This window comes from Musa acuminata, unplaced genomic scaffold (assembly GCF_036884655.1).
Source record: "Musa acuminata AAA Group cultivar baxijiao unplaced genomic scaffold, Cavendish_Baxijiao_AAA HiC_scaffold_1130, whole genome shotgun sequence".
NCBI classification, from domain to species: domain Eukaryota; kingdom Viridiplantae; phylum Streptophyta; class Magnoliopsida; order Zingiberales; family Musaceae; genus Musa; species Musa acuminata.
This window is the reverse complement of record NW_027021343.1, coordinates 34564-58360: the sequence shown is the minus strand read 5'-3', so window position 1 is coordinate 58360 and position 23797 is coordinate 34564. Positions and strand designations below refer to the sequence as shown.

Genomic DNA, 23797 nt, shown 5'->3' with positions numbered 1-23797 from the left:
TCACGTGAAGAGGTACGTTGGAATGTGGTGCTGCGTGGAGAACCTTGTCCCTAGCCATATATACTATGACATATATTGGGATGAGAAACCAGAATGGAAACCTGAACCACCTTGAACTAGTCAAGATGTTAATCCACCTTGGAATTGAAACATTATATTTGCTTGTCAAAAGACCGTCGTCTGAAGTTTCAGACATAATTATACCTGTTGAAAGTATTATTCATCCTATAAATGAGAATTTTTTTATGTATTTTCTTGCTCAAAAGTTATTTTGTTTGTACGGAATAAAAATCGGGAGGTTCAGTTCCCTGAGGGAGCAATTTTGAGTGTCCATGGTTTTAACAGTCAACTTTTCAGTATTGTGTTTTTATTTATTTGTTCTCTCTCTCAAAGAAGTTGACAACTCAATGTGGCACTTTTGGGACGATGTGTATATTTTAGACAGATGAGGTTTTTAACGTCTTATGTTTTGTTTTTCTCTCTCTCACTCCCTCTCCCACTCTTTGTATATATACTATCATTCATTGATCATTACATCCTACTAATAAATCCTCCTTTTCTGAGGTAGAGGTAATTTGTAGTAACATTAGATGGATTCATATAAAGGATATTGTGTCTAAGAGGGGAGACCTCTTTAGATCTTTATCAACTTTATCTAACATATTTTGGAGTTTTTATTTTTTATTTTTTATGTATCTCATAATTTTTGTGAAGAAAATTGATATGTTGATTGTTGTTTTATTTCTTAATAGAAATTTAATTTTTGAAAAAAAAATCCTCCTTTTAAGTATTACAGAAGATGGGCTGCTCTATTTGGCCATCGGTGCATGTTTTAGTAGATCATGATTTCTTCGATGCTCTAATACTTAGTCTTGCTAACAATCTGATTCCTTCATCTCCCATCATAAGTCAGGTCGTAAAGCAGCGGTTCTAATTCATGTGTCTTAGATGCTTTTCAAAATATCGTTTGGCAACTATGTTGACGTTGATACTAATATAGAATGGTCCTCGTTTGTGGTCGATGATCTTCTCATTCATAACAGGGTTATCTTAGTTATTAATTTCTTATTGTAGCTTATTGACTGCACACTAGCAATTAGTAGTTCATTGCTTATAGCTTCATCAGATGCATAACATATGTGATGACCTATGATCTGTTTGCCCTATTTACTATAGGGAACTCTTTAGAGAAAAGTAATGAGGATAAACAAGCTCGTCCTGAACAGGCATATATTGGTGGAATAGCTTATAGTGGCTATGCACGAAAGGTCATAATTTCCACTAATTCAAGCAAAATTTGGCTAATTCTCTGCATGCATGCTACACTTTTTAACTGGTTTTCAAGATGAACTTTCTTTTACCAAGTTTATAGTCATTTTTCTGATCAATAGCATTACTACCTTGTATGTCTCAGAAATAGTTTCTTCCTAATTGGATTTTCGATCAACGTTCACGCATAGATCTGGTCAGTCAGGAATATATGTTTGTTGATTGGTTTCTTCTTCCTTTCTTCTTTTGATGAGTGTGGGGATTTGGAGATGTTCCCAAATTGCCATAAAATAATTCAAATCCATGGTCGAGTTGGTGAACAAACATGTATCATGATGCATAGTGTATTATATGGGACATTCAATATACGTTCCAAATAGATGTCTTCATTATATAATAGATTATTGATCTAGATGGTGTGGGTCGACATTTGTAATACCCTATGTATGGACCTTGGGTGATTGGGTTTTAATATACACACAACTACGAAATAAGTAAGATGCTCATTTTTGTCCAGTGTTACAGTGACACAAGCTAAAATTTTGAAGCTGCAATATTGAACTAACTGATGAAATGGTATGTAGAAAAAAAAAGGGTAACTTAGGCAAGCATACAGTTGCTGCTTTACATTGTATGTTCACATTATCCCTGGCTTTACAGCAAAGCTTGGTAGTCATAGATTTTTTATCAGTGAATATTGAAATTGTCCCTTACTGATAAATAACAAAGAGGTCTAAATGATAAATCACTTATTTCTTGTTGTTAACCACCTTTCTATGGCCTGTAGTATGTACATGTTGAGCCAGTGTATTGACTCCTGAGCATGTCCTGATTTTTTTATTTGTGATGGTTACTGAATTGAACAATTAGCATTATATTCAGCTTCTCTATTTTAATAGGAAACTTTACTATGTCATCGATGCAGAATGTCTCCTCTTAAGTTTATGGGATGTTTTATATTTAGTTAAATTCTTTTAAAGTTTTGCTATCAACAATGCTTGTTGTGTAATAAACTCGACAAATTTTGCAAGTTTTAAGTTTGGTCAAAAGATTTAGATTCTGCATTGTAGTTGGGTTTTCATTTTAAGCAAAAAGAGAATAGCTTTTCAGTTTCTTGGTTTGGGGTTACTGCTTCTAGGACTTGCACATCTTTCTTGATTGTAGACTTTTCTGTCACTCTAGTCATTACTAATCATAATGTGTTGCAGATTGTTGGAAAAATTTTGCACAAAATGCCCACCCAGCATGGTCATGCACACGCATAGAGGACCATCCGGATTACCTAACGGAGGCAATTAAAGCAGCTGACTTTAATAGGTCCTGTTAAGGGCTCTGCAGAGCTCAGATTTTGATGGTAACTATGAGATTGGTTGTGAGATGAGTATATAATTTACAGGCATGACTGAGTATGCTTGTCAGAACGGTCGTATGATGTGGTGTGCATATGTGTATGATGTTCTTGCTTATTGGAAGGGTTGAAGGAAAGCTCGTATTAGTTCCTTCTAACAGTAGTTGACTATCAGATGTCAACTACGATGAAACCCAGCTTCAAGCTCTCTCTCTGTTTGTCTGATTCCCTGGAATGATTGTACATTTCAAAAAATTTCCCTGCACAATTGACTGCAATAACTAGTGGCACATAATTTGCCTAGGATCTTCGGGAGTGCCTTCCAGGATAAAAATCAGCCTTATATAGTGTTCAACTATAATAGAAAAAACAATTGATGATATATGTTTAGCAAAAGAGTATAAGCTATTTGTTTTTGAACATTTGAAGTGTGGTTTATAAGGGCTAGAACTTGAGGTAAATTTTATTTGTTTATTTTTTGAAGGCTGATGGTGAATATTAATATCATTATGGAGTAAGTGATAATGCGTTAATGAACAAAATCACATAGTGGAAGTTGACCCTAAACTCCATACAGCATTGGTGTTGTTGATCTTATAAATTGGGTGCGCATGCTTTGTTGTTTTATAATTTTAACAAAAAATTTTAATAATTTTTGGAGTGAGTCGATGGAAGACCTTTGGCGATGTCCTTATTAAATTTATTTTTAAGCAAGAGTAGAGTTCTGTATTCTCTTCTTTTTTGAAAGAAGGAAGTTGACAATTTGTGGGTCATTTAATTGGTTGTAGGTTGTCGAAAGATACGATCTGCTAGCCATGCGAAACAAGGAACATTAATTATGTTAGGTTGTTCTTCCCAAGTTAATCATAAGTATAGATAGTTGGTTATATAGAAAAGGGTACCCTTTTTTTTTTTGTCTAATAGACAAGTTGTTGGAGGAAGTGGATATTGATGACACTGGCATGGGTGCAAGTTCAATTTTTATCATGGATGGAATATGGGTTTCTTGGTTGTCTAGACAAATCAAATATATTGTTTATCTAAGAAAATATATATCGGTGGGAAAGTAATTGAAACGTGAGAATAACATTTAAACATTGAAGGCTAGGTAAGGAAAGGAATTTGGGACTTGGATATCTTCCAGACTGTCTCCAAAATATTTTATCATTGTTCCACTCATCAACAGAAAGTGGCCACGTTTGGTGCACTTTCTGAATTCACACACATTAGACTGTCAAATGATATAAGAATGATAATATCACAAGGTTGAATAGAGTTCCAAATAGGAATGCTGCAGTGATTTTTGTGTTAGAAAGATAGGAAAAATTAAAGAGTAAGAAAGAAACATCGTAGGGCAATGATATAGATGAGAGTTAAGACCCGATGCTCCGATAAATAAACCAAGATACATCCTTATTTCTTTTACTTGTTAGTAATCCTTTTGGGAATGAACCCAAACAATTTCAGCTCAATATAGTATTCCAAGACTGCACGATGTCAGCTGGCATCATCTTTTTTCCTGGTTTTAAGAAGGTTGACTTACTATCTAAGAATTGACATCGCATTCCAATCAGTAAATGCATCTAATGCTTAGATCTCTAGATGAGTCAATAAAAAAAACTCTATTAATTGCACGGGCTTCTATTAATATCGGGTCTCGAGTTGGGCCAATGTAGGATGTGCTATCCCTTTAAGTAGAGCGACTCTATTGATGTGCAGTCACCTAGCTCACCCGGGAAGAAACAACGACTTATGTAGGGAAAAATAATAATAATTTAACCAAGTGACGACTAAACATAACATAACCAACTCTATTGTATTTTTACTGTGTCGACACTATCAAACGACGAAGTATCGCCATCGGGCATCGACTAAATGGATATGTGACAATTCATGCACTTGTCATATCTTTTCGCACTCCATTTCCACCGTGCTACGGTGATGATTTTTTTTTGTTTTTACACATATACCTTTTATCAATTTCACAATACTTTATTTATTTTAAAATTTAGATATAAAATAATTTATAGGTGAATATTTTTGGAATTTTTATTTTTATTAATTTATATTTTATATATATATATATATATATATATATATATATATATATATATATATATATATAAAGATAAACGATGACATGAATTATCGTTATAAATATACATATAATTGGAATGTGACGGTTGTTATCGTTCTTTGTAACGGTTGCACGTGCTCATACTGATTCTCCACGTTATAGAGAGAATTCAGTTACGATCATCCCGTATATTATATGTCGTTGTAGAGGGTAACACGATCAATTCATGACGATACCGTTATGTCACGTTGTCCGATGATGATTCTGTGTTCGTGATGTCTTTATGAAGACGGAGGAGGAGATTGTATTCCGTTACTGGATCGTTTCGAGCAACCCGGGCCTCGCTCTCATCGACCTGTGATACTAGACACTCCACTCCTATATATTCTCCTCTGTCCTCGTCGTCATATTTCTTGAAACGTCTCGTTTGTTCTGTGTCTTCGCTCTCTTGGAGCTATGCAGTTGCTTCCGAGTTGTTGTTGGTGATGTGATCCGTATCTTTACGCCAGGTGGCGTCCTTCGTGAGGTGAGCGGCACCGCGAGTCGAACATTTGCGCGAGGTAATACGTTCTTCGACCTTTCACATCTCGTCGGTTCCGACCGGCTTCCCCCGCGTGATTGGGTTCCACTGCGTCTCCGAGTGACGAAGGTAATCGGCGTAGCAACGGGTGATACAAGGACAGGTGGTAGACTTTTGGACACTGCCACGTGGACCTTTCACAAGGTATTGGTCATCGGTGCTTTGGTGAGATCCGACGGTAAGCGTATCATGTCGCATAAATTTTTCTTTACGGAACTTTGTATGCACCCACAGAGAAAATAGGAATCAGTGCCATTTAATACGCGAGAGGACCTCTCTCAGCCACGCATTGTCGCCTCCTCTACGCATTGTCTCCGAACAAAGAGGGAGCGGCTTCGGAAGGGTAAAACCTTAATCTCATGTGAATTCTTCCTTGATTTCTGGAGATTTTTGTCTATTTTCATGTTTTCTTCGTTTATCTGGTTGCTGATCGTGTATCTGACCGGATCGATCGGGTCCTGTGTCTTCCATTTTGGTATTTTCGAGTCGCTTTAAAGATATTTTCAAGTGTTTTCTCTACTAAATTATGGATCGGTGTGATCTTTGATTAAGCAATCTGTTAGACAGACATCTGTCCTTGTTTCCAGATCGGTATCATTCTCGTCTTTTTTGTGTTCATTTTTTGATCGATCTAGCGCTGGGAATCTTGTTTTAGAGACGGATATGGTGGGTATAAGGGTTGGTTGTTTAGATCAGGTAGATCTGCAACGGTTTTACGGGTGGCCTTGTTCTATATGCTTGATTTTCTTTGCTGACCGTTGTATGCACCCTAAGAAAAAAGAGGAATCACTGCCATTTAATTTCATCCCGTTCTTGCGTTTCTGTCGCCTCTCTCCTTTGTCTCCGAAAAAAGAGGGTGCCGCTTCGGAAGGGTAAAACCTTAATCTCATGTGAATTCTTCCTTGATTTCTGGAGATCTTTGTCTATTTTCATGTTTCCTTCGTTTATCTGGTTGTACCTGAGCGGATCGATCGAGTCCTGTGTCTATCATTTTGCTATTTTCGAGTCGATTTGAAGACATTTACATGTGTTTTCTCTACTAAATTATGGATCGGTGTGATCTTTGATCAAGCAATCCGTTAGACAGATATCTGTTCTTGTTTCCAGATCGGTATCATTCTCTTCTTTTTGGTGTTTATTTTTTGATCGATCTAGCGCTGGGAATCTTGTTTTAGAGACGGATATGGTGGGTATAAGCGTTGGCTGTTTGTAGTGGAAACCGTTAGATCAGGTAGATCTGCAATGGTTTTAGGGGCGGCCTTGTTCTTTACGCTTGATTTAGTATATTAATCGCATCTGATCTCCTTTTTTATAAGGATTGTAGGCTGTTTCAGGGTTCTGGTTTGCAAATTTGGTCCCTGATAGCTTTTGAGGTGGTAGACATCTCAGATTTGCTTGGGGATTTTACAACTTGGAGCTTGTAGCTTCTCTAATTATGATACGTTTATTGATCTATGACTTGCAGTTTTTTATGTGGCTAAATTTATAGTACATAGACTTGGCACCGATAATGCTGTAGTTATTTACTTCTAAAATCAAGTATTTGTTTTGATGTGGAGTAGCGTGGTTTATATATATATTTGCTCTCTTTTACAAGTTATTTAAACTATTCCATTGGAGATCGTCCATTTTATTTATAGAAACCCATGGTGGTCAGGTTTATGATCTATGAAGCTCTGTATTTTGTGTGATGAAACTTTAAGGTTAATTTTTACCGTTGAAATTGTTAACTGTTGTATTTTATATTCTTGGTCATCTGCAATTCTTCATGATGAGGTATTTAATTTGGTAAACGTTTCATTTGTTTGTGGCTGTTTGCTTTCTTCTCTTCGTGTATTGATTGTTTACTGTATTTTATGTGATTCTTTATAGCACAAATGTCTGCACATTTCCTTTATATAAAAGTACCAGCCTTGTAGGTTGTTCATAAAAATTGTTCAGTTTTGCAATTCTCATGACAATATCCCAATTATCACATTTTTTTTAATCTCATAATCTTAAACATTAATGCCTCTTTTTTAGTCTATTTTTAGTTAATTATGGTATGGTCAGACAAAACTACTTGTATACAGTTAAAACTTCAGTATAAGAGGAAAAATATATTTTCAGGGTTTTTTCTTTTTCTGATTGTTTCCTATCCTCCGACAATCCATTTGTTAGGATTTTCTGGGTATTCACACAATGCTAATATTATAGAAAAAGTACTACTTTACAGTTAGGATTAAATTTAGATTAGGGATTTGGAAAAGGTTGGGAGGATGAAAAGGAGGCACAAAGATCTGTTAAGCTTTCTATTAATATGGTTTCCATGAGGTAAAAGGATACAACATCTAATGTTGAAGTATTATTCAGGATAAAGGAACACTTAATTTGTCATTGTGGTTAATGAAGTTCCAAAATCAACTGTTGTTTAGTGTTTTAAGGATTAATGTATATATATATATATACATATATATATTTCAATCTCACATCTTCTAACACTCTTTCTCACAAATTCTCTTGATCAATATCAATGAAAATCGTTCGGAACATGCTGCAAAGCTGCTAATCAACGTTCAGAAAAGATAAATCCATTATCCCTGCCTTGTTAGGATATTTTTTATTTAAATAGAACTAAATTTGCATTTAGTTCTAACTTAAATATCCTCAATTAGGTTTTTTCCTGATTTGTATATATTTTCTGAGATTTTTTGGGCACTTTGTGGAACTGTCAACATGTCCTGATGTATCGTGTATCGTTATGTCAGCACAGATTGGTACATTCCGGACTGGCCAAAGACCAGCACTGTCAGTCAGCATGAAATTGCAGTCCTTGGATTTAACAAACATTACCAGGATATAATTAATTGGAGTGCTTCACATCTTTGTGGCGTGTACCTTGTTACATCTTTTATTATTCTGTCACTATTTTTTTGTTGGGGATGATATTATGTATATTACCTTGTCGATGATCCCTGTTGGGTATTCATTGTTGCATTTTTAGCTTCATTTGTTCAGACCAAGGTTCGCCGTACCGTACCGTACCGGCGTTTCGACTCGGACTCGGTACCGGTACGGTACGGTATACCGCTCGGTACACCCAGGTGTACCGAGACTGTAGCAGTGCTACAGTACACTGCTACAGTGCTCGGTACGGGCGGACCGGTACAGGGCGGTCCGCGTACCGCTAGCCTGTCGGACCAGTACGTACCGCCCGTACCGGGCGGTACAGTCTGGTACGGCAAACCTTGGTTCAGACCTCTAAAGATATCTACCTTTTTATCCATATGAGTTATAAATTAATAGAGATGCATGAAGCCTACACAAAAATTGTCAGCTGCATCTTCAATGACCCATTGAGTTGAAGAATACAAAGATAGCAAAGCTGCAGCACTAGTTGCATCAGAGTTTTGTAAAGGATGAATTAGTAAATAGCCTTCATGTCTCATAATGTTAACGTTATCATGAAGTTCACTTGGAACTAACAGTAGAGTTGTACTGGAAGAACTGTTTTCTTTTATGATGATTTGTTCCTCCCAATTTTGTTCATGCTTTTACTTGACGTGGCATGTACCTTCATCATCCTGCTCTAGCATTGACATGCTGCTGCATGTAATATGGTGCAATGGCTATGATGGCTGGTGCAGTCTCAAAATTTCTCAAACTATATTTGTGTATATGCCTTTGTGCTAGTATACCATTGGTTTGAACATGTCAGCATGCTAGCATACCAATGGTTTGAACTTTGAACATGTCAACTAACATAGGTTTCAATGGATGAGATTGTCTATCTATAATTTTGTTTTAATTGTGATGCATGACAATTGATTGCTATGATCCTACTTGATGCAATTACAGATAACAAAGGCCATATGGTCTCAAGGAAACTCAAAATAATGGCCGTATGCCATGGAGAAACTCAAATTTTCATAAAGAAGAAGATCATAATCCCATACTGTATTGACTACTGTTATTAGGCTTCCATTTATTATGTTATGCTAACAAAAATACTTATATAGCAAAAGAAAGAAAATAAAAGTAACAATCATTTAATTTTGTTACATTTTCTCTTCCTTCCTTTTCCTAGTCATATAATGTTAATATTCTGTCATATAAATTCTAATTTGATTCTCCGTTGTTGCCATTATGTAACTTGGTTCTTGTATTGTTATTACAATCCCTTAATATTTTACGTAGGAAACATCAGTATCCTGATCTAACTAAAATTTATACAAATCTGATAAAAAAAATCATTTCCTTGTATTCTAATAAAATAACATCGTGAACACTTAGAAAATAGTAAAAACCTATGACTCAAAATTTAACCCATATTGTATTTAGAAAATACAGCAAATTCAGAAAATTTAAGCCTAACACTTCTTGATGCAACCTGGACATAATTAGAATCAGTTAGTATTTCGGCTCACACCGATTGTCACTTTGAGAGGCTAATCATGATGTATAGTTTTTCTTAAAAAAGCAAGTTCCTATTCTGGTTTGCATTGTGTAATCCCATGGTTTTTTAAGATCATCCTTTTTTTTATCACTGAAACATCATGGATAATTAATTTAGCAAGTCAGCTTGCTGAATTGTTGCAGCATACTAGTGATGCATCCATCTATTTATTTGCATGCATATATGTGGTATCAATTTGATGCATATGCATGCATAACAATATGATGCATTTCTTGGGTAAACGTAAGCTAATAGTTGGAACAGAATGACTAAGTGTACTGAAGGAATTAATTTTCTCTTGTTTGACAAAAATTGAGGACCATAAGTTAAATCAGCCTGCAAATATATTTGTTCAGATTGTTGATTCACTTTTTCCAATTTCATTGTCTTATTCTGGTGGCACCAGAATATCTAGTGCTACTTGAGGAGGTGTTTAAAGAGTAGGATTTAAGAGTTCACTATTCCTTGTCTTTTTGATATATTTGATTCAATCAAATACCGGGATATCTAATTATTACATTTTTTATGTCCTCTAATGTACATTGTTTGTTCATCTGACTTCTCTCTAACTCACTACTTTAGACGTGTTGATTCTTTGAAGGAATATTACAAGTTGGTTATTGCTTATGCTTTGAGTTCATATGGCAGTGACTATGTTATATTTATCTTAGTAATGTTGCTTGAATCTTGGAAATCTTTTCCAGAGCTTAATAGTTATTGTTGTGTAGGTTATTTTATCGGCACACCATGGCAGATCAAGTTAATCACCCAACAGTAATGCAGAAAGTTGCTGGCCAACTGCATCTGAGGTCCAGCTTTTCTCGAGATCCACAAGCTTTGAACTGCAGCCTGTATAGCCCCTCTTTGTATCAGAGATGCTTCACAACAGTAAACTGCACAAATGGGGGATTTCAGAATCCGTCAATGGCAGTTTACAGTGGTACCTATGAGCTACCCATTGTAACATCTGTCTCACCTGTTTTTGCCCATGCTCCTGCGGAGAAAGGCTTTGCAGGCTTTGCTATTGATTTCCTCATGGGGGGGGTTTCTGCTGCGGTCTCCAAGACGGCTGCTGCTCCTATTGAGCGTGTGAAACTTCTGATACAAAATCAGGATGAGATGATCAAGGCTGGGCGCCTCTCTGAGCCTTACAAAGGAATATCAGACTGCTTTTCCCGAACAATTAAAGATGAAGGTGTTTTGTCTCTGTGGAGAGGGAACACAGCCAATGTCATTCGTTACTTTCCCACTCAGGTAGACTTATATGTGGTTGTGTTACATATTTACGCAATTTAACCCCAAACATTTGTTCATATAAAAATTACCATAAAGGTGCATACAACTGGTGAATTTAAGTTTGCATCTGCTTCTTAAGGTGTCTGGTCATTAGCAGGCTGGTTTTGGCTCGGTTTTTTATGGCCTTGTAACTACTTTGTTATTGCTTTTTTTCTCTCAGAATTTCTTCTTGCTGTGTCATTATACATTTCTCTTCTAACATTCTTGTCACTGTAGTTGATATTTGTCTGAAGTATCAAAAAGATGATATAGCAAGCATAAGTCTTCATTAACTGTGATTTCTATGTAACTGCCTTACATATTGATCTGTAAGTTTGTCAGCATAGCGGTGGTGACTAAAATTGCTGAATCTGTGTGTAACCATCAAACTTCATGCTGCTTGGTTATGGCTTTTGATGCAAGTCCTACCTCCTCAACCAGTTGTTACAATGTGTCATTGGAACATCAGTCAGTTGAATTAGTCAGTTATAATTTGTACATAAGAGAATGTATAATTTGTCTAGTCAGATTATAATCTATGAAACAAATGGCAATATGTAGAAATTGATTTATTGTTTCACTTTCTGGTATAAAAATTATCTTTCTTACCATCATGTGTATTGTGCTTTTCTATCGCTTTAGTTCTACTTACCAAAGGGTTTATTGCTTCCAGGCTCTGAACTTTGCCTTTAAGGATTACTTCAAGAGGATGTTTAATTTTAAGAAAGACAAGGATGGATACTGGAAATGGTTTGGTGGCAATCTTGCTTCGGGTGGTGCTGCTGGTGCTTGTTCCTTGCTTTTTGTATACTCTCTAGACTATGCTCGTACGCGTTTGGCAAATGATGCAAAGGCCGCGAAGAAGGGTGGGGGAAGGCAATTTAATGGTCTTGTTGATGTTTACCGGAAGACCCTGAAGTCCGATGGCATTGCTGGACTCTACAGAGGATTTAATATTTCATGCGTTGGGATTATAGTGTATCGTGGTCTTTACTTTGGAATGTACGACTCTTTGAAGCCAGTACTCCTCACTGGAAGCCTGCAGGTAAATCTTGGCCTTGTGTGCAAATTCTACTTGCTTCATATTCTATCTTTCGGTGAAATATTAGATGTACCTTTTTTTCGAAACTTGGTTCCTAAATTTTATAAGATAATCTTTAATACAGGTAATACACGGCCTTACTTTTCAGAAATGTAGATATAGCAGTTGGAGTAGACATTTTTTACTTTAAGATATGTTATTCTCTGTTGCAATGGATTTTTTACTTTTTAACTATTTATCAAACTGATTGCAGGATAGTTTCTTTGCGAGCTTTGCCTTGGGTTGGTTGATCACCAATGGAGCTGGCCTTGCATCTTATCCTATTGACACGGTAAGGAGAAGAATGATGATGACCTCCGGAGAAGCTGTCAAGTACAAGAGCTCTCTGGACGCTTTCTCCCAAATTCTGAAGAACGAGGGAGCCAAGTCCCTGTTCAAGGGTGCTGGTGCAAACATCCTCCGTGCTATAGCTGGTGCCGGTGTGCTTGCTGGTTACGACAAGCTGCAGCTGATTGTCTTTGGGAAGAAATACGGCTCTGGTGGTGCTTAAGGATGCATCGTCATTTTTTCTCATATGATGACGATTTTTATTTCAGTATACATGCATCTCCGTGCGAGAAATTCTTGGACGTCAATAATTTTTGGTAGTGGGAGATCCTCCCTACAATTTTCGGGTGGAGTTCTGTTCTCCGAAACCTTGATTAGCCTATTATGATTATTAGATACTGCTTTCGTGAAGTTGCGATGACGGCGGAGTGATGATGTCTGTACTCTGCAAAGCTTTTCCTTGTTAAGAGATAACTAATCTGTCACTTTTCTACATCTTGTTATTTGTCTTCACTGCAGTTTGTTATGATATTGGGAGCTGGATAATTAGATATGTGAAACAAAACAATAGTTAGTTGTCGCCAGGAGTCGTATATTTTTATGCAAACAATGTGAAACAAAACACTATATAGCGGCTTGCAGTGGTGTTTTGGGGAATTGATCAAGACAGATCCATTTCCTCATACAATTACCATAAAGGTGCATAGAACTGGTGAATTTAAGTTTGCATCTGCTTCTTAAATTGCATAAATATGTAACACAACCACATATAACTCTACCTTAGTGGGAAAGTAATTAATATGAATATTCTATTTTTATATGAATCTTCTATTTCTGTAGAACATAATATTTTAATTAAATTAAAAGTAATTAATTTTTCTGTTTGCAATTTGAGGAAAACAACTCTGAGACCATAGTGATGATGATACAGCAGTGATGTGAATTAGACAGGTAATGGGTTATGAAGATACAATCACATAAAATGGATTCTTAGTACTCTGCAAAGTCAGTATGTATTTGTGAGAAAAGATCATCTAAGAAAGCAACCGTGCGCACAAACAGACTTTTACTAGAAAAGCTAGATAGTATCACTACTCTGAGCTTTGCATTGTTTCCTTAAGCCCACCGCTCCAATGAACTGTTGGTTTAAGAGCTTTGCTTCATAGCGACGACACAAACACCGACCAAAATACAGATGCATACACTGCTACTAGCTGGACCTTTCATATAATTTATGATAAAAGCCCTCCAACAAGTCAAACTGATCTCTGACTAGTAGTATTTGACGTTGGTGTGTTCACTGCTTGAGATGTTGCTAGTCGGGCGTGCTATCTTGCATACAGAGATGCCTTTGGGCAATATTAAATCCATAAAGAATCTGATCAAAACAGAATAATTGTGCATATGCAGATTCAACACGATGACATATGACAGGAACATGCTCACCGTCGAAATGCATTGCTCTCATGGGCTGCTGAGCTTCCCTGCGAGTAGTAAGCACGACGACGGACACTCTCTTCTATCGTAGCACTCCCTCCCTTTTCAGCTCCATATATGCTATTTTGGGCAGCAACCAAAAAATTCTTGCCTCTTGAAAAGCTTGCCCTCATTGCTTCTTGGGCATCAGCCTCCGTTGCTCTCTTCAACCGCTTCATCCTTTGCTCCTCGTGGAGTTCTGCATCCAGTTGCATCTCTCTTAGCCGAGCTGCTCTCTCTTCCTCCGACATCTTTGGTACAACCCGACGACGGTTATATCCAGGTTGTTCTCTTTGCCTGTTGGTTTCCCTGTTCTTGTCTTCCATGCCAAGCTCAGAATCAGTATGATGTTGTTCAGATGCAGAATAATTAGACCTTGTACCATCTTTCTCGTGAGTGTATCTCGAATGCCTTTTCTTTTCTTTCTTATCTTGCTTCTTCTTTTTCTCATCTTCTACCTGTAAAATTGAAAAGATTAGTGATTCAATTGAAGATGTGGTATGCTTATAATTCGAACAACAATTCTTCGTTTGTATTCTTAAGCCACATAATCATTTGAGAGACACAGGAAAGAAAAAATAATTTTTAATAGTAAGAAACTTATAAAATATTGATTCTCTGACTTGGGAGGTTCAGTTTGCTGACAGCCTGATACGGAAACAAAGAACAGTGATTCATGAAAAAAGTTAATCTATCAAATAATGGCATGGAACTAAAAGGATGAAAGGGTTTTTGGCCACAGCTTGCCATCATTTGAGCAAACTGTGGTGATTTTGGCAAACGCATTAGCACAAAACCAAGCACAGGAAGGTGTAATTTAATAAAAGAGTCCAACAAAATTTTGAGATCTGATAATTGTAACTATGCAGATTATTTAGAGAAGAAACATGTTTATGGACATTCTAGCATCCATAAAAGGAAAACAGACAAAACCACTTACAGATTTCTGAATCATTGCCATCTTTATGGGATTATTCTTTATTCGAGCAAGTGCTTCCTGCTCACGCTGACGGATAAGGAGCAAAGGGTCAGAGTGAAGTTTCCTCCAAGTATCATTTGCAGACTGAGGCTTATCCTCAAATAGAGCTCCAGGAACGGCAGCCTGACATACATTAAGAACTTATCACATGTTATATTACATCATAGGAACAATGAGGAAGGTGCATAATGAAAACCAAAAAGTATTGATAAAAAGATGTAACGACAGTACAACATACGAGCAGTTAAATTGAGAAACAAGATGACAACATTAAACATTAATATACCAACATATAAGACGGCTAGTTTTAAGAAATGCATAAAGCACATTCCAACTTTTCAATCAAGAAGTGATGCAAGCAAGCAAACAAACAAAAATGAACTATAATAAAAGGCAACAATGGATCTACAGGAATAATGAACACTTGATATTGTGCATGTCTCATGATATAGCAAAGAAACTTTCCACATGTATAACATGGTGGCACAGTATTACACTGCGTCCAACAGCTAGCATATCAAAAGACAGCATGCAAAAGCCTCAATCAGACATATTTAGTAAATACTTATTTTACTCACCTAAATCTACGGTAAAAGCCAACATTGTAACAGTACTCAGTCCATTTCATCCACAAATACAAATGTTTATTTGTGAAAGATGTAGTAAACAAAAGGAAAAATAAAACAGGCTCCAGAAAGAAGAGTATAAAGGTGGGTGTACAATTACAGTATCCACAATGGCATACAACATTTTTAAATATATCTTGCATATATTAATATATGATTTTTCACAAGAGAAACTTCCTATAGTCACACACCCCTATTCTGATCCGCCGGAGGATCATTGTTGTGTTTTCCATATAACAGAAATTGTCTGCTGATGTACCGATAGCTAAAGCAGCATAGCTACAATGGATCAATAATTTTATTCTTAATGAGGTGAAGAGTTGGGACTTGGTAACACCACAGATAGCAAGGAAAGAGACGGGGAGTGCTCTTTTTGCTACTCCTCACCTCAACTAACCTCACCCCTATCCTCATTCTCAGGTGGATTATTGTTATGTTTTACATAAACTAGAAACATTCCACTGATATACCAATAGCCAATATGGCTTATGAGGACTTATCTCCAGGTAAGAAACTGGAGAACCGGGATTTGGTAACACCACAAATAGCAAAAGCTAGCTGCTACTGCACAAGACAGAACAACATGCTATATGGGTTGAGATTTCAAAGATAGAAGTGAAGGAAAGCAACAAAAAAAGAAGAAAGAAAGAAGAGGAAGGACACAAGCACAGAGAAAAAGAAAGAGAAATGTAGCATAATGATGAATTTCTACTGTAAGAAGAAAAATTAGCATTCTGATGCTACTCTTGAGGTGTATTTAGTTCATAATTTTCCTAGTTTAGTGTAGTTGTAGAGCTTGCAAACAATCAAAATATGTTGTTTTAAAAGGAAAAAGTTCATGGAGCACTAGCAAAAAAATGGTTTCTAGCTATCTGTCCTAGCCATTTTTTGCCCATGTGGTCAGGAGTATAGGTTGAAAATTACTTTATCTCTTTACATAAAATGAAAAAAGTTTATAAGAAAAGCATATCTCTAAAATTTTAAGCACTCAAACTCTGGGACACTTCATGCATCTAGAAAATGTCAATCCATGAAGCCACAGTATAGGAGCACATTGCTCAAGTCACATATAGGTGTCGGAGCTTAAAATGATATGTCGAGTATCCTGCTTACCACTGCAAAAAGGTAAAATATTTACTGTTAAACTATTAAATGTGACTGTCAAATATTTTATTTATTATCACCTTGATAATGCACTTACAATCATGTACCAGCCATGATGAATCAACTATCTACTCATGGTAAATTGACATATGCATTTTTTTGTATAATCACATATATTTATCAGGTTTGATCATTGATGACAGCTGAAGTGGCAGTTTCCGAAGATTTTTGGGAACGGTGAACATGATCAAGGGTCAGACAAATCGTAGTGAAACTTAAAATAATTAAGAGAAAAAGGTATGGTGAACATGATCGAGGGTCAGACATATCATAGTGTAGCTTAAAATAATTAAGAGAAAAAAAAACTTGAGCATGCTCAAGTTTGTGATAAAAATTCTTCTATGTTTCACATTAGTTCTTTTATGAAAAAGTAGACAAAAACAAAAAAGCCTCCGCTATTCCAAGTCCATCTTTGAACATGAAATCCCTAAGGCAACTTATCAATATAGTCATTAATATATAATTGGGTTAAAGAATTTTGGCCACCTTAAAATTAATGTAGGTGTTGCCCGAAATTCCATATCTACTGGAGTTCTAAAAAAACTAAACTATTACTAATAAATAATTCGTAAGAGACATGTATGACTGATGTCTTCCGTAGCCAAAGTGATGGAAATTCTTAGATGTTACTGAATACTCTGAAAATGGGTTTTCCTATTGACAAAATTCAACACAAAAAGAAGTTCCATGAAATAAGAAGTGCATCTGGTGCCTGAAGCTCCCAGCAATATGAGGTGTAGGGAAGGGTAATGTACACAGTTGTAGCCCTAAAAATAAAGGTTCCATAAAATAAGAAACAAAAGAGAAAGATATACATGATTATGATTATCATCCAGTGATACTAGAGGTCAGCAAATCATGGTTACAAACTTTTCATATCGTGGTATGATAAAGTAATAACTTGTAGCAAACAGACAAAGCTTCTCATGCTCATCCGATAAAGTTGTAGATTGATGCCAAAGAGAAATCTCTTTAATATAATACTAATTTTATAAAAAAACTCTAATGTAAGATAGCCAAAGAAAAATCCCTTAAATCAATTTAGTAGAAAAGTTCATGATGCATTTATTAACCAGCTATTAGAATGGCATTCATTATTAAACATAACTTAACGTACTCAAAATCGTGAAAGAAAGCTTTTATTTCTAGTAATGCTTATTTGGATTTTTTTTCCCTAGTACTGATTATTAGGTTTAACTAGCAATGATGAAACAATCTCCAAATATCCTGTGCTTCAGGACTTTCTTGCTAGGAACTGTCTGACTGGGCAATTAAAGATACTTTGAGAAAGCATGTATGGCTTTTCCTTGCTTCAGAAACAATAACGTGTAAATAGTAATAGAGCAAAGAGATGATAAACCAGAGGGATAGAAACCAATAAATATTCTTAAGTCTCCATATGATTAAATTTATTGTTGTCTCCACTCTCCACACATGGAAAAAGTATTGTTAAGTCTCCATATGCTTAAATATCTCATTCGGGATTGTGATATTTCTTTGATGCAACCTTCTATAAAGTTATTGTTCAAGTACATGACTGTATTCTGAAGCCCCGTTCAAGATGTAGAAAATTGGACGTTCAATTGATGCCTAACAACATCGCCATCACGATATACGCCATATCTTTATACCCAATCATGATGATTCACAAAAATGAAAATCATGATAAAAGTACATAATAATCCTAAAAGAATTGTACCTTGGAGGAACTAGCCTCGGATGTGGAGGTAGTGGAAGCCGCCGCTGGTGGTGCTTGAAGAGCCTTGAACCCATCTGAGCTCCCCTTTCCCACCGCCAATCCTGACTCGTAGAGAAAATCCAACCTTTCTTGCCTCCTAATCGGATCAATCCCAGACAATAGCACCACGTCAGGAAAGCATGGCGCTAAGAAACAATCAACGAAACATTTTTTTTCCTCAAACAATCAAACAGAACCCTAACCCTAACCCTAAAATCAAGAAACTAAAGAAGGAAACTTGGGGATCGGGGCTTACGGGACGAGGCCGGCCTGTTCCTGGAGGAGGCGGAACTCGGACTTCTCGCGCTCGTCCTGGATCTGCTTGCGGAGCTCCTCGAGCTTGCGCTGCTCGGCCTCATGCTTCTGCTCCGCCTTCCACACGTTCTCGATGTTCCGGAGGCTCCCGGTGTGCCATCCCTTCTTGTTCAGAAATTTCAACGCCATCTAGTCCTCCAAGAACCCCTCGCGATCTCCTCTTGTTCGATCTTTTTCTTGCCCTTGTTGATCTCTCCTTCCCTCTTGTCTTCGATTTGGGAGAAACTAAGGGAACAGGGGATGAGGCTAACTGGGAACACACTTGAAAATATCTTTAAAGCGACTCGAAAATAGCAACATGGAAGACACAGGACCCAATCGATCCGGTCAGATACACGATCAGCAACCAGATAAACGAAGAAAACATGAAAATAGATATAAAAAAAAAAATCTCCAGAAATCAAGGAAGAATTCACATGAGATTAAGGTTTTACCCTTCCGAAGCCGCTCCCTCTTTTCTCGGAGACAATGCGTAGAGGAGGCGACAATGCGTGGGTGAGAGAGGTCCTCTCGCGTATTAAATGGCACTGATTCCTATTTTCTCTTAGGGTGCATACAAAGTTCCGTAAAGAAAAATTTATGCGACATGATACGCTTACCTGTCGGATCTCACCAAAGCACCGATGACCAATACCTTGTGAAAGGTCCACGTGGCAGAGTCCAAAAGTCTACCACCTGTCCTTGTATCACCCGTTGCTACACCGACTACGTCCGTCAGTCGGAGACGCAGTGGAACCCAATCACGGTGGGGGAAGCCGGTCGGAACTGTGTGGAACTCCACAAAGCCTGCTTTCTTCCTTCTTTTTTGCATATGAAACTGCTCCGTCAACAACTATATTTATACCCTTTTCTTGTCAGAAAAAAATTTTCTTAACCATTGTAGATAAATCATTGGCCTGCATCGCATCATAATGTATGTAATTAGATTTTGGCTTTGGCTATCAGTGGATTTCATTAGTTCGATATAGTGGAAGTGAACAAGTGTTTGATTCACGTCATGGGGTCAAATTGATCGAGTATTCTTCCTCGCACTCGTCACAGGCATCACCTTCAAAATTAAATGTTGGGAGGGTGTCTACAAATCAATTCCAAGTCTCGTGCGAGGATCGAAACTGAAGTTTTGGATCCTAAAAGTGAAGGAAAATACTATCGAATTAAGAAAAATCTTATGTTGACGTGATGGGTCGGGTTGATTGGATTATATGTGTCGAGTCCCGATATATCAAGAAAATATTGGATAACATGGATGCAGTCCAAGGCTAGATAAACTTAATATAATATAATACCTCCAAACACTGACTAAATCCAATCAACCCGACCCATCACCGATTATTTTCTTGAATTGGATGGAGGTGGAGTTTCTTGACCACTTCAATTCAATTTCCTAACATGTTCACTGCAATCTAATGGAATTACAGCAAATTTGCTTCATTTATATAGATTAAAAACAGAGCTAACCGTATCAGCTGAATGCTTCTACTGTCAAACTGAATAGATCCAGAAAACATTGTTGGTTTTTCCTTGGCTTCTGACATAACTGCTGCTGCTGCTGCTGCAAACATCTGTGTTCCTTTGTCTATGTATGCCATTTTCTATTGGTCATATGTTGAACATTTGAGATTTTTTTACCAACAAGCATAAGAAATGAAGCGGAGCTCAGCATTCCTGTTGTGATCTTTTGGGTGGAGCTGGGCTGAGGTTGTCTCCATTTAAGCAAAGCCATCTCTCTCCTCCGTGGAAATAGATTTCTTCTATGGACCAGGGAGGAGCCACCTCTTTGTTCCAGGGCCGGTCAACATCCCCGAGCCAGTGATACGGGCAATGAACAGGAACTGCCGCTGTCCCGGCCCTCACAAAGACTCTTCTTGAGGGCGTCAAGAAGATCTTCAAGACAACAACCGGAACCCCCTCCTTGATCCCAACATCTCTGTTCCGTATATCACAAGGATATGCTTCATAAAGATTGGATTTTAGCCAGGAACGGGGGCTTGGGACTCACAAACACGCTATCATCTGGTGATAGGATCGTATCTTTTCTCATCGGCCAGTTTAGCCTTGTGTGGATCGATCAACAGCAGAGCCTAAACTTCAATCTCAATGTCATAGAAAGCGAGTGGGGACGAGGTGCCAATCTCGACGTATTGGCATCCAAACTAGCAGCCGACCCGTCTCATTCCATCAAGGCTGTTTGCATTGTCCATAATCTGGCAGCTGTGAGGAAACTTCTCGGTATGTCCGAGATGCTCCTACTTTTCTGCAACAATGGCTTGAGCTTATGCTAACGCTACAACCGTGGCTCTGCAGATGAGTATGGTCATCCTGCATTGGTACCGGTGAACGGAGTTTCTTCCATATGTTCTCTTGACTTGCGAATGGATGAATGGGGAGTCGATGTTGCCCTGACAGGGTCGCAGAAGGCTCCGTCGATGCCTACTAGGATGGGAATTGTATGTGCCAGTCCTAAAGCCATGGAAGCTGCTAATTCAGCTAAATCTGTGAGAGTGTTCTTCGACTGGAATGACTACCTAAAGTTGTACAAAATGGGAACTTATTGGCCCTACACACCCTCCATCCAACTGCTGCATGGGCTGAGAACAGCTCAGGATCTCTTTTTTGAGGAAGGTTTTGACAATGTGACTGCAAGGCACAGCCGACTTGGAAAAGCAACAAGGTAAACAAATAGTTGAGGTTTCGGAAGAACAAACATGCTACATTGATATACTATAATTGCAGATAATTATTTGCTTAAAAGATGATTGATTATATGCAGGCTTGCTGTTGAGGCTTGGGGATTGAAGAACTGCACACAGGAGGAATGGTGGTTCCACCTAGTATTAACAGCTCTGCTGTGGTGGTTCCACCTAGTATTAACAGCGCTGATTATTGTGAAGAGAGCTTGGACTGGTTACAACTTGATCATGGGGCTTGGCCTGAAAAAAGTGGCAGGGAAGGTGTTCAGGATAGGACATCTCGGCAAGCTTAATGATGTATGTCTTCCTTTCTTCCAGCATGGCTTCTTTTCTTCTAACTAGCATCTCATATATGGAATTTGAATAAAGGTACTTAGTTTAAGAAACAAGAAGCATTTGTTGTGTTTTGTATCTATCTGAGGTTACTTTAAACTCAAATTAAGAAACACAAATTTCTTTAGAGATGGCAAATGGAGATATTAGAGTAAAATTTGGATGAAGTTCACACAATAATTCTGCCAAAACATATTCACTCAGAAAATTTATAACAGTAGCAATAATTTTAACAGTTATAATAACCAGAAGAAGAATAAAATATGATGGCTTTAGATTTGATTGGCATGATAATCATTATGGTAGCACTAGAAAAAAAAAAGGCTTGTTTTGGGACAGATTACATCATATACAGTTTGTACATATTCCTTTAATGCCACAAATAACTGAATTTTCTTACCTAAAGAAGAAAAAGAAGAAAAAAAATTATTTTTTCTGTTTTGAAGGTTATGTTTTGCTGACTATCATTTTTTGTTGCAATTGCTGACTATCATTCATGTTTTGATGAAATGGTACTCAGAGATGTAGGATATCCGGTCAAGCTGGCAAGTGGAGTGGCTGCAGCAGCTGCTTACCTTCAAAACACCATCCCTATGATCCCTTCCAGGATTTAACATCTCATCAATTTGGTTCTATTGATTGACCTAAGAAGAACCAGAATTCTCAGTACATACTTTGGAGTCTCAACCTAAATGTATATTGATAGATATACGATCTCTGTATTTCTTTTACTATTATTCAGAACAATTAATCGTATCTTCTCGGTTCTTTGTGTTTATTATATTTCCTCAACTACAAATTTTACCATGCATGCACATGTAGCCTGCTGATATTACATAAGCTTTAACCAGAGTTTCTTGAATCTTCTTGTAAACATCTCAGAATGATCCAAAGCCATGATTGTGCAGCTAAACTATCTCTAGTATTCAGTGGTGTAAACTTTCCACACAAGTATGTATATTATTGATGTTTCTGAATATTAACTCTTGAGCTGTTTCAGACAACATGCAAGATTGATGCATGTCATTTTCACTCATCCATTATTTTGATGTGAGTTGAGGATTTGCATTAAGTTCCACGTGAAATTGTTTTCGCTGAGGGCCTGCATCACTCTGGAAAGAGAGAGCAGTGGCATATTGTGTCGTCACATGACATCTTTGTCACTGTGATGATGATGGTGACTTGAGATCCACAATCAACCTCATGGCTCCATGGATTTTGTTTTCTTCTCCAGTGATGGATAATAACTCAAAGGGACCTGTCAAAATGATAGATTTAAGATCCACACTCAACCTCATGGCTCCATAGTTTTGTTCTTGTTTTTCCTGGAAACTAATCAAGTAGCTGTTCTTTAATGGCTACTGGATCCAAAGGAAAGAGTAATTTCCCTTATGCCTTCTTCCTCAAAGGGAAAAAAAGGAAGAAGAATCCCTCAATTCAGATCAAGCAAATCAAAGTCTAGAACATGTATTTGATCATTCTTAGTCTAAAAATTTGAAGACCCCACTTTGGATGGATTTCTTTTTGTGCTGGTTTGAAGAAAATTATTCTTTTGCAAGAAAATATAAGATCAAACCCTGTAGGTTTTCTAATCTATATTTTGATTGAAAAAAAGGGTATAAAACTGTTAATCTTACTTTCAATCAACATAATGTTTTAGAGAAAGAAAATAGAATAATCCTGGAGAAGTCACCACGTGCTGAAGTTGCTGACAACTCACTTTAAAATGACTACTGAGAATTAAATATTTTCATTAAATCTGTTTTCCTGTTTTCTTTACCTTATTCCTGAGTCTTGGACTTCCTGCACTAAATAGCTTTCAAAAGCCTTAAATTATCAAACAAGAATATACACAGCTTAAATAGTTCCAAAATCACTGATCTTATTACTGATTCTTGGAATTTTCCTGTTGTGAAATAGTCTTAAAAACCTTATATTAGAACATAAATATACACACCCAAAATTCTTTACTTCATTCCAATACTAAGGTAAGCTTAGCAGAGAACAGACTGGTAGACACCATGTTCTTTGCTCATAGATTCAGTTATGTATCAGAAAGTTGATGTTGCACACAAGTGTGGAAGTCACACCCTCGTAAGCTTACTACTAACTCATTAGCAATT

At 37.1% G+C, this 23797-nt stretch overlaps 2 protein-coding genes and 1 pseudogene across 5 annotated transcripts; 2 read left to right on the top strand and 1 right to left on the bottom strand.

The window, feature by feature from the left end:
• The first annotated feature begins 5490 nt into the window (after positions 1–5490).
• On the top strand, positions 5491–12846 carry LOC135668530 (ADP,ATP carrier protein 1, mitochondrial-like). 4 transcript variants are annotated; one of them, XM_065178522.1, is made up of 4 exons: positions 5491–5617; positions 10438–10963; positions 11658–12029; positions 12280–12846. In XM_065178522.1, the coding sequence occupies exons 2-4, from the start codon at positions 10457–10459 to the stop codon at positions 12574–12576; spliced, it is 1176 nt and encodes a 391-aa protein (XP_065034594.1). In that variant the 5' UTR covers positions 5491–5617; positions 10438–10456; the 3' UTR covers positions 12577–12846. The 4 variants fall into 4 exon arrangements, with proteins under 4 accessions (XP_065034594.1, XP_065034595.1, XP_065034592.1 ...); XM_065178523.1 differs by lacking the exon at positions 5491–5617 and adding an exon at positions 5618–5749; XM_065178520.1 differs by lacking the exon at positions 5491–5617 and adding an exon at positions 5867–6146.
• Positions 12847–13388: 542 nt separating this feature from the next.
• On the bottom strand, positions 13389–19205 carry LOC135668533 (uncharacterized). Its single transcript, XM_065178525.1, has 5 exons — positions 19086–19205; positions 18593–18876; positions 18298–18433; positions 14770–14931; positions 13389–14287 (listed from the first exon to the last, which is right to left on the bottom strand). Exons 2-5 carry the CDS (start codon positions 18778–18780, stop codon positions 13796–13798), a joined length of 978 nt encoding a protein of 325 aa, XP_065034597.1. The 5' UTR covers positions 18781–18876; positions 19086–19205; the 3' UTR covers positions 13389–13795.
• A 32-nt stretch (positions 19206–19237) lies between these two features.
• LOC135668531 (serine--glyoxylate aminotransferase-like) lies at positions 19238–22432 on the top strand (annotated as a pseudogene).
• Positions 22433–23797: the final 1365 nt, after the last annotated feature.

What these genes read in the sequence shown, in the direction of transcription:
- LOC135668530 (XM_065178520.1), top strand. Translation starts at nt 5,938, where the DNA reads ATGGTGGGTATAAGGGTTGGTTGTTTAGATCAGGTAGATCTGCAACGG. An exon ending in GAGGGTGCCGCTTCGGAAGG is followed by an intron (nt 6,147 to 10,437) that starts GTAAAACCTTAA and finishes ATTGTTGTGTAG; the next exon opens with GTTATTTTATCGGCACACCA. An exon ending in TTCGTTACTTTCCCACTCAG is followed by an intron (nt 10,964 to 11,657) that starts GTAGACTTATAT and finishes TATTGCTTCCAG; the next exon opens with GCTCTGAACTTTGCCTTTAA.
- LOC135668533 (XM_065178525.1), bottom strand. Translation starts at nt 18,780, where the DNA reads ATGGCGTTGAAATTTCTGAACAAGAAGGGATGGCACACCGGGAGCCTC. An exon ending in GAACAGGCCGGCCTCGTCCC is followed by an intron (nt 18,434 to 18,592) that starts GTAAGCCCCGAT and finishes TGATCCGATTAG; the next exon opens with GAGGCAAGAAAGGTTGGATT. An exon ending in CCGAGGCTAGTTCCTCCAAG is followed by an intron (nt 14,932 to 18,297) that starts GTACAATTCTTT and finishes AATGTATGTCAG; the next exon opens with GCTGCCGTTCCTGGAGCTCT.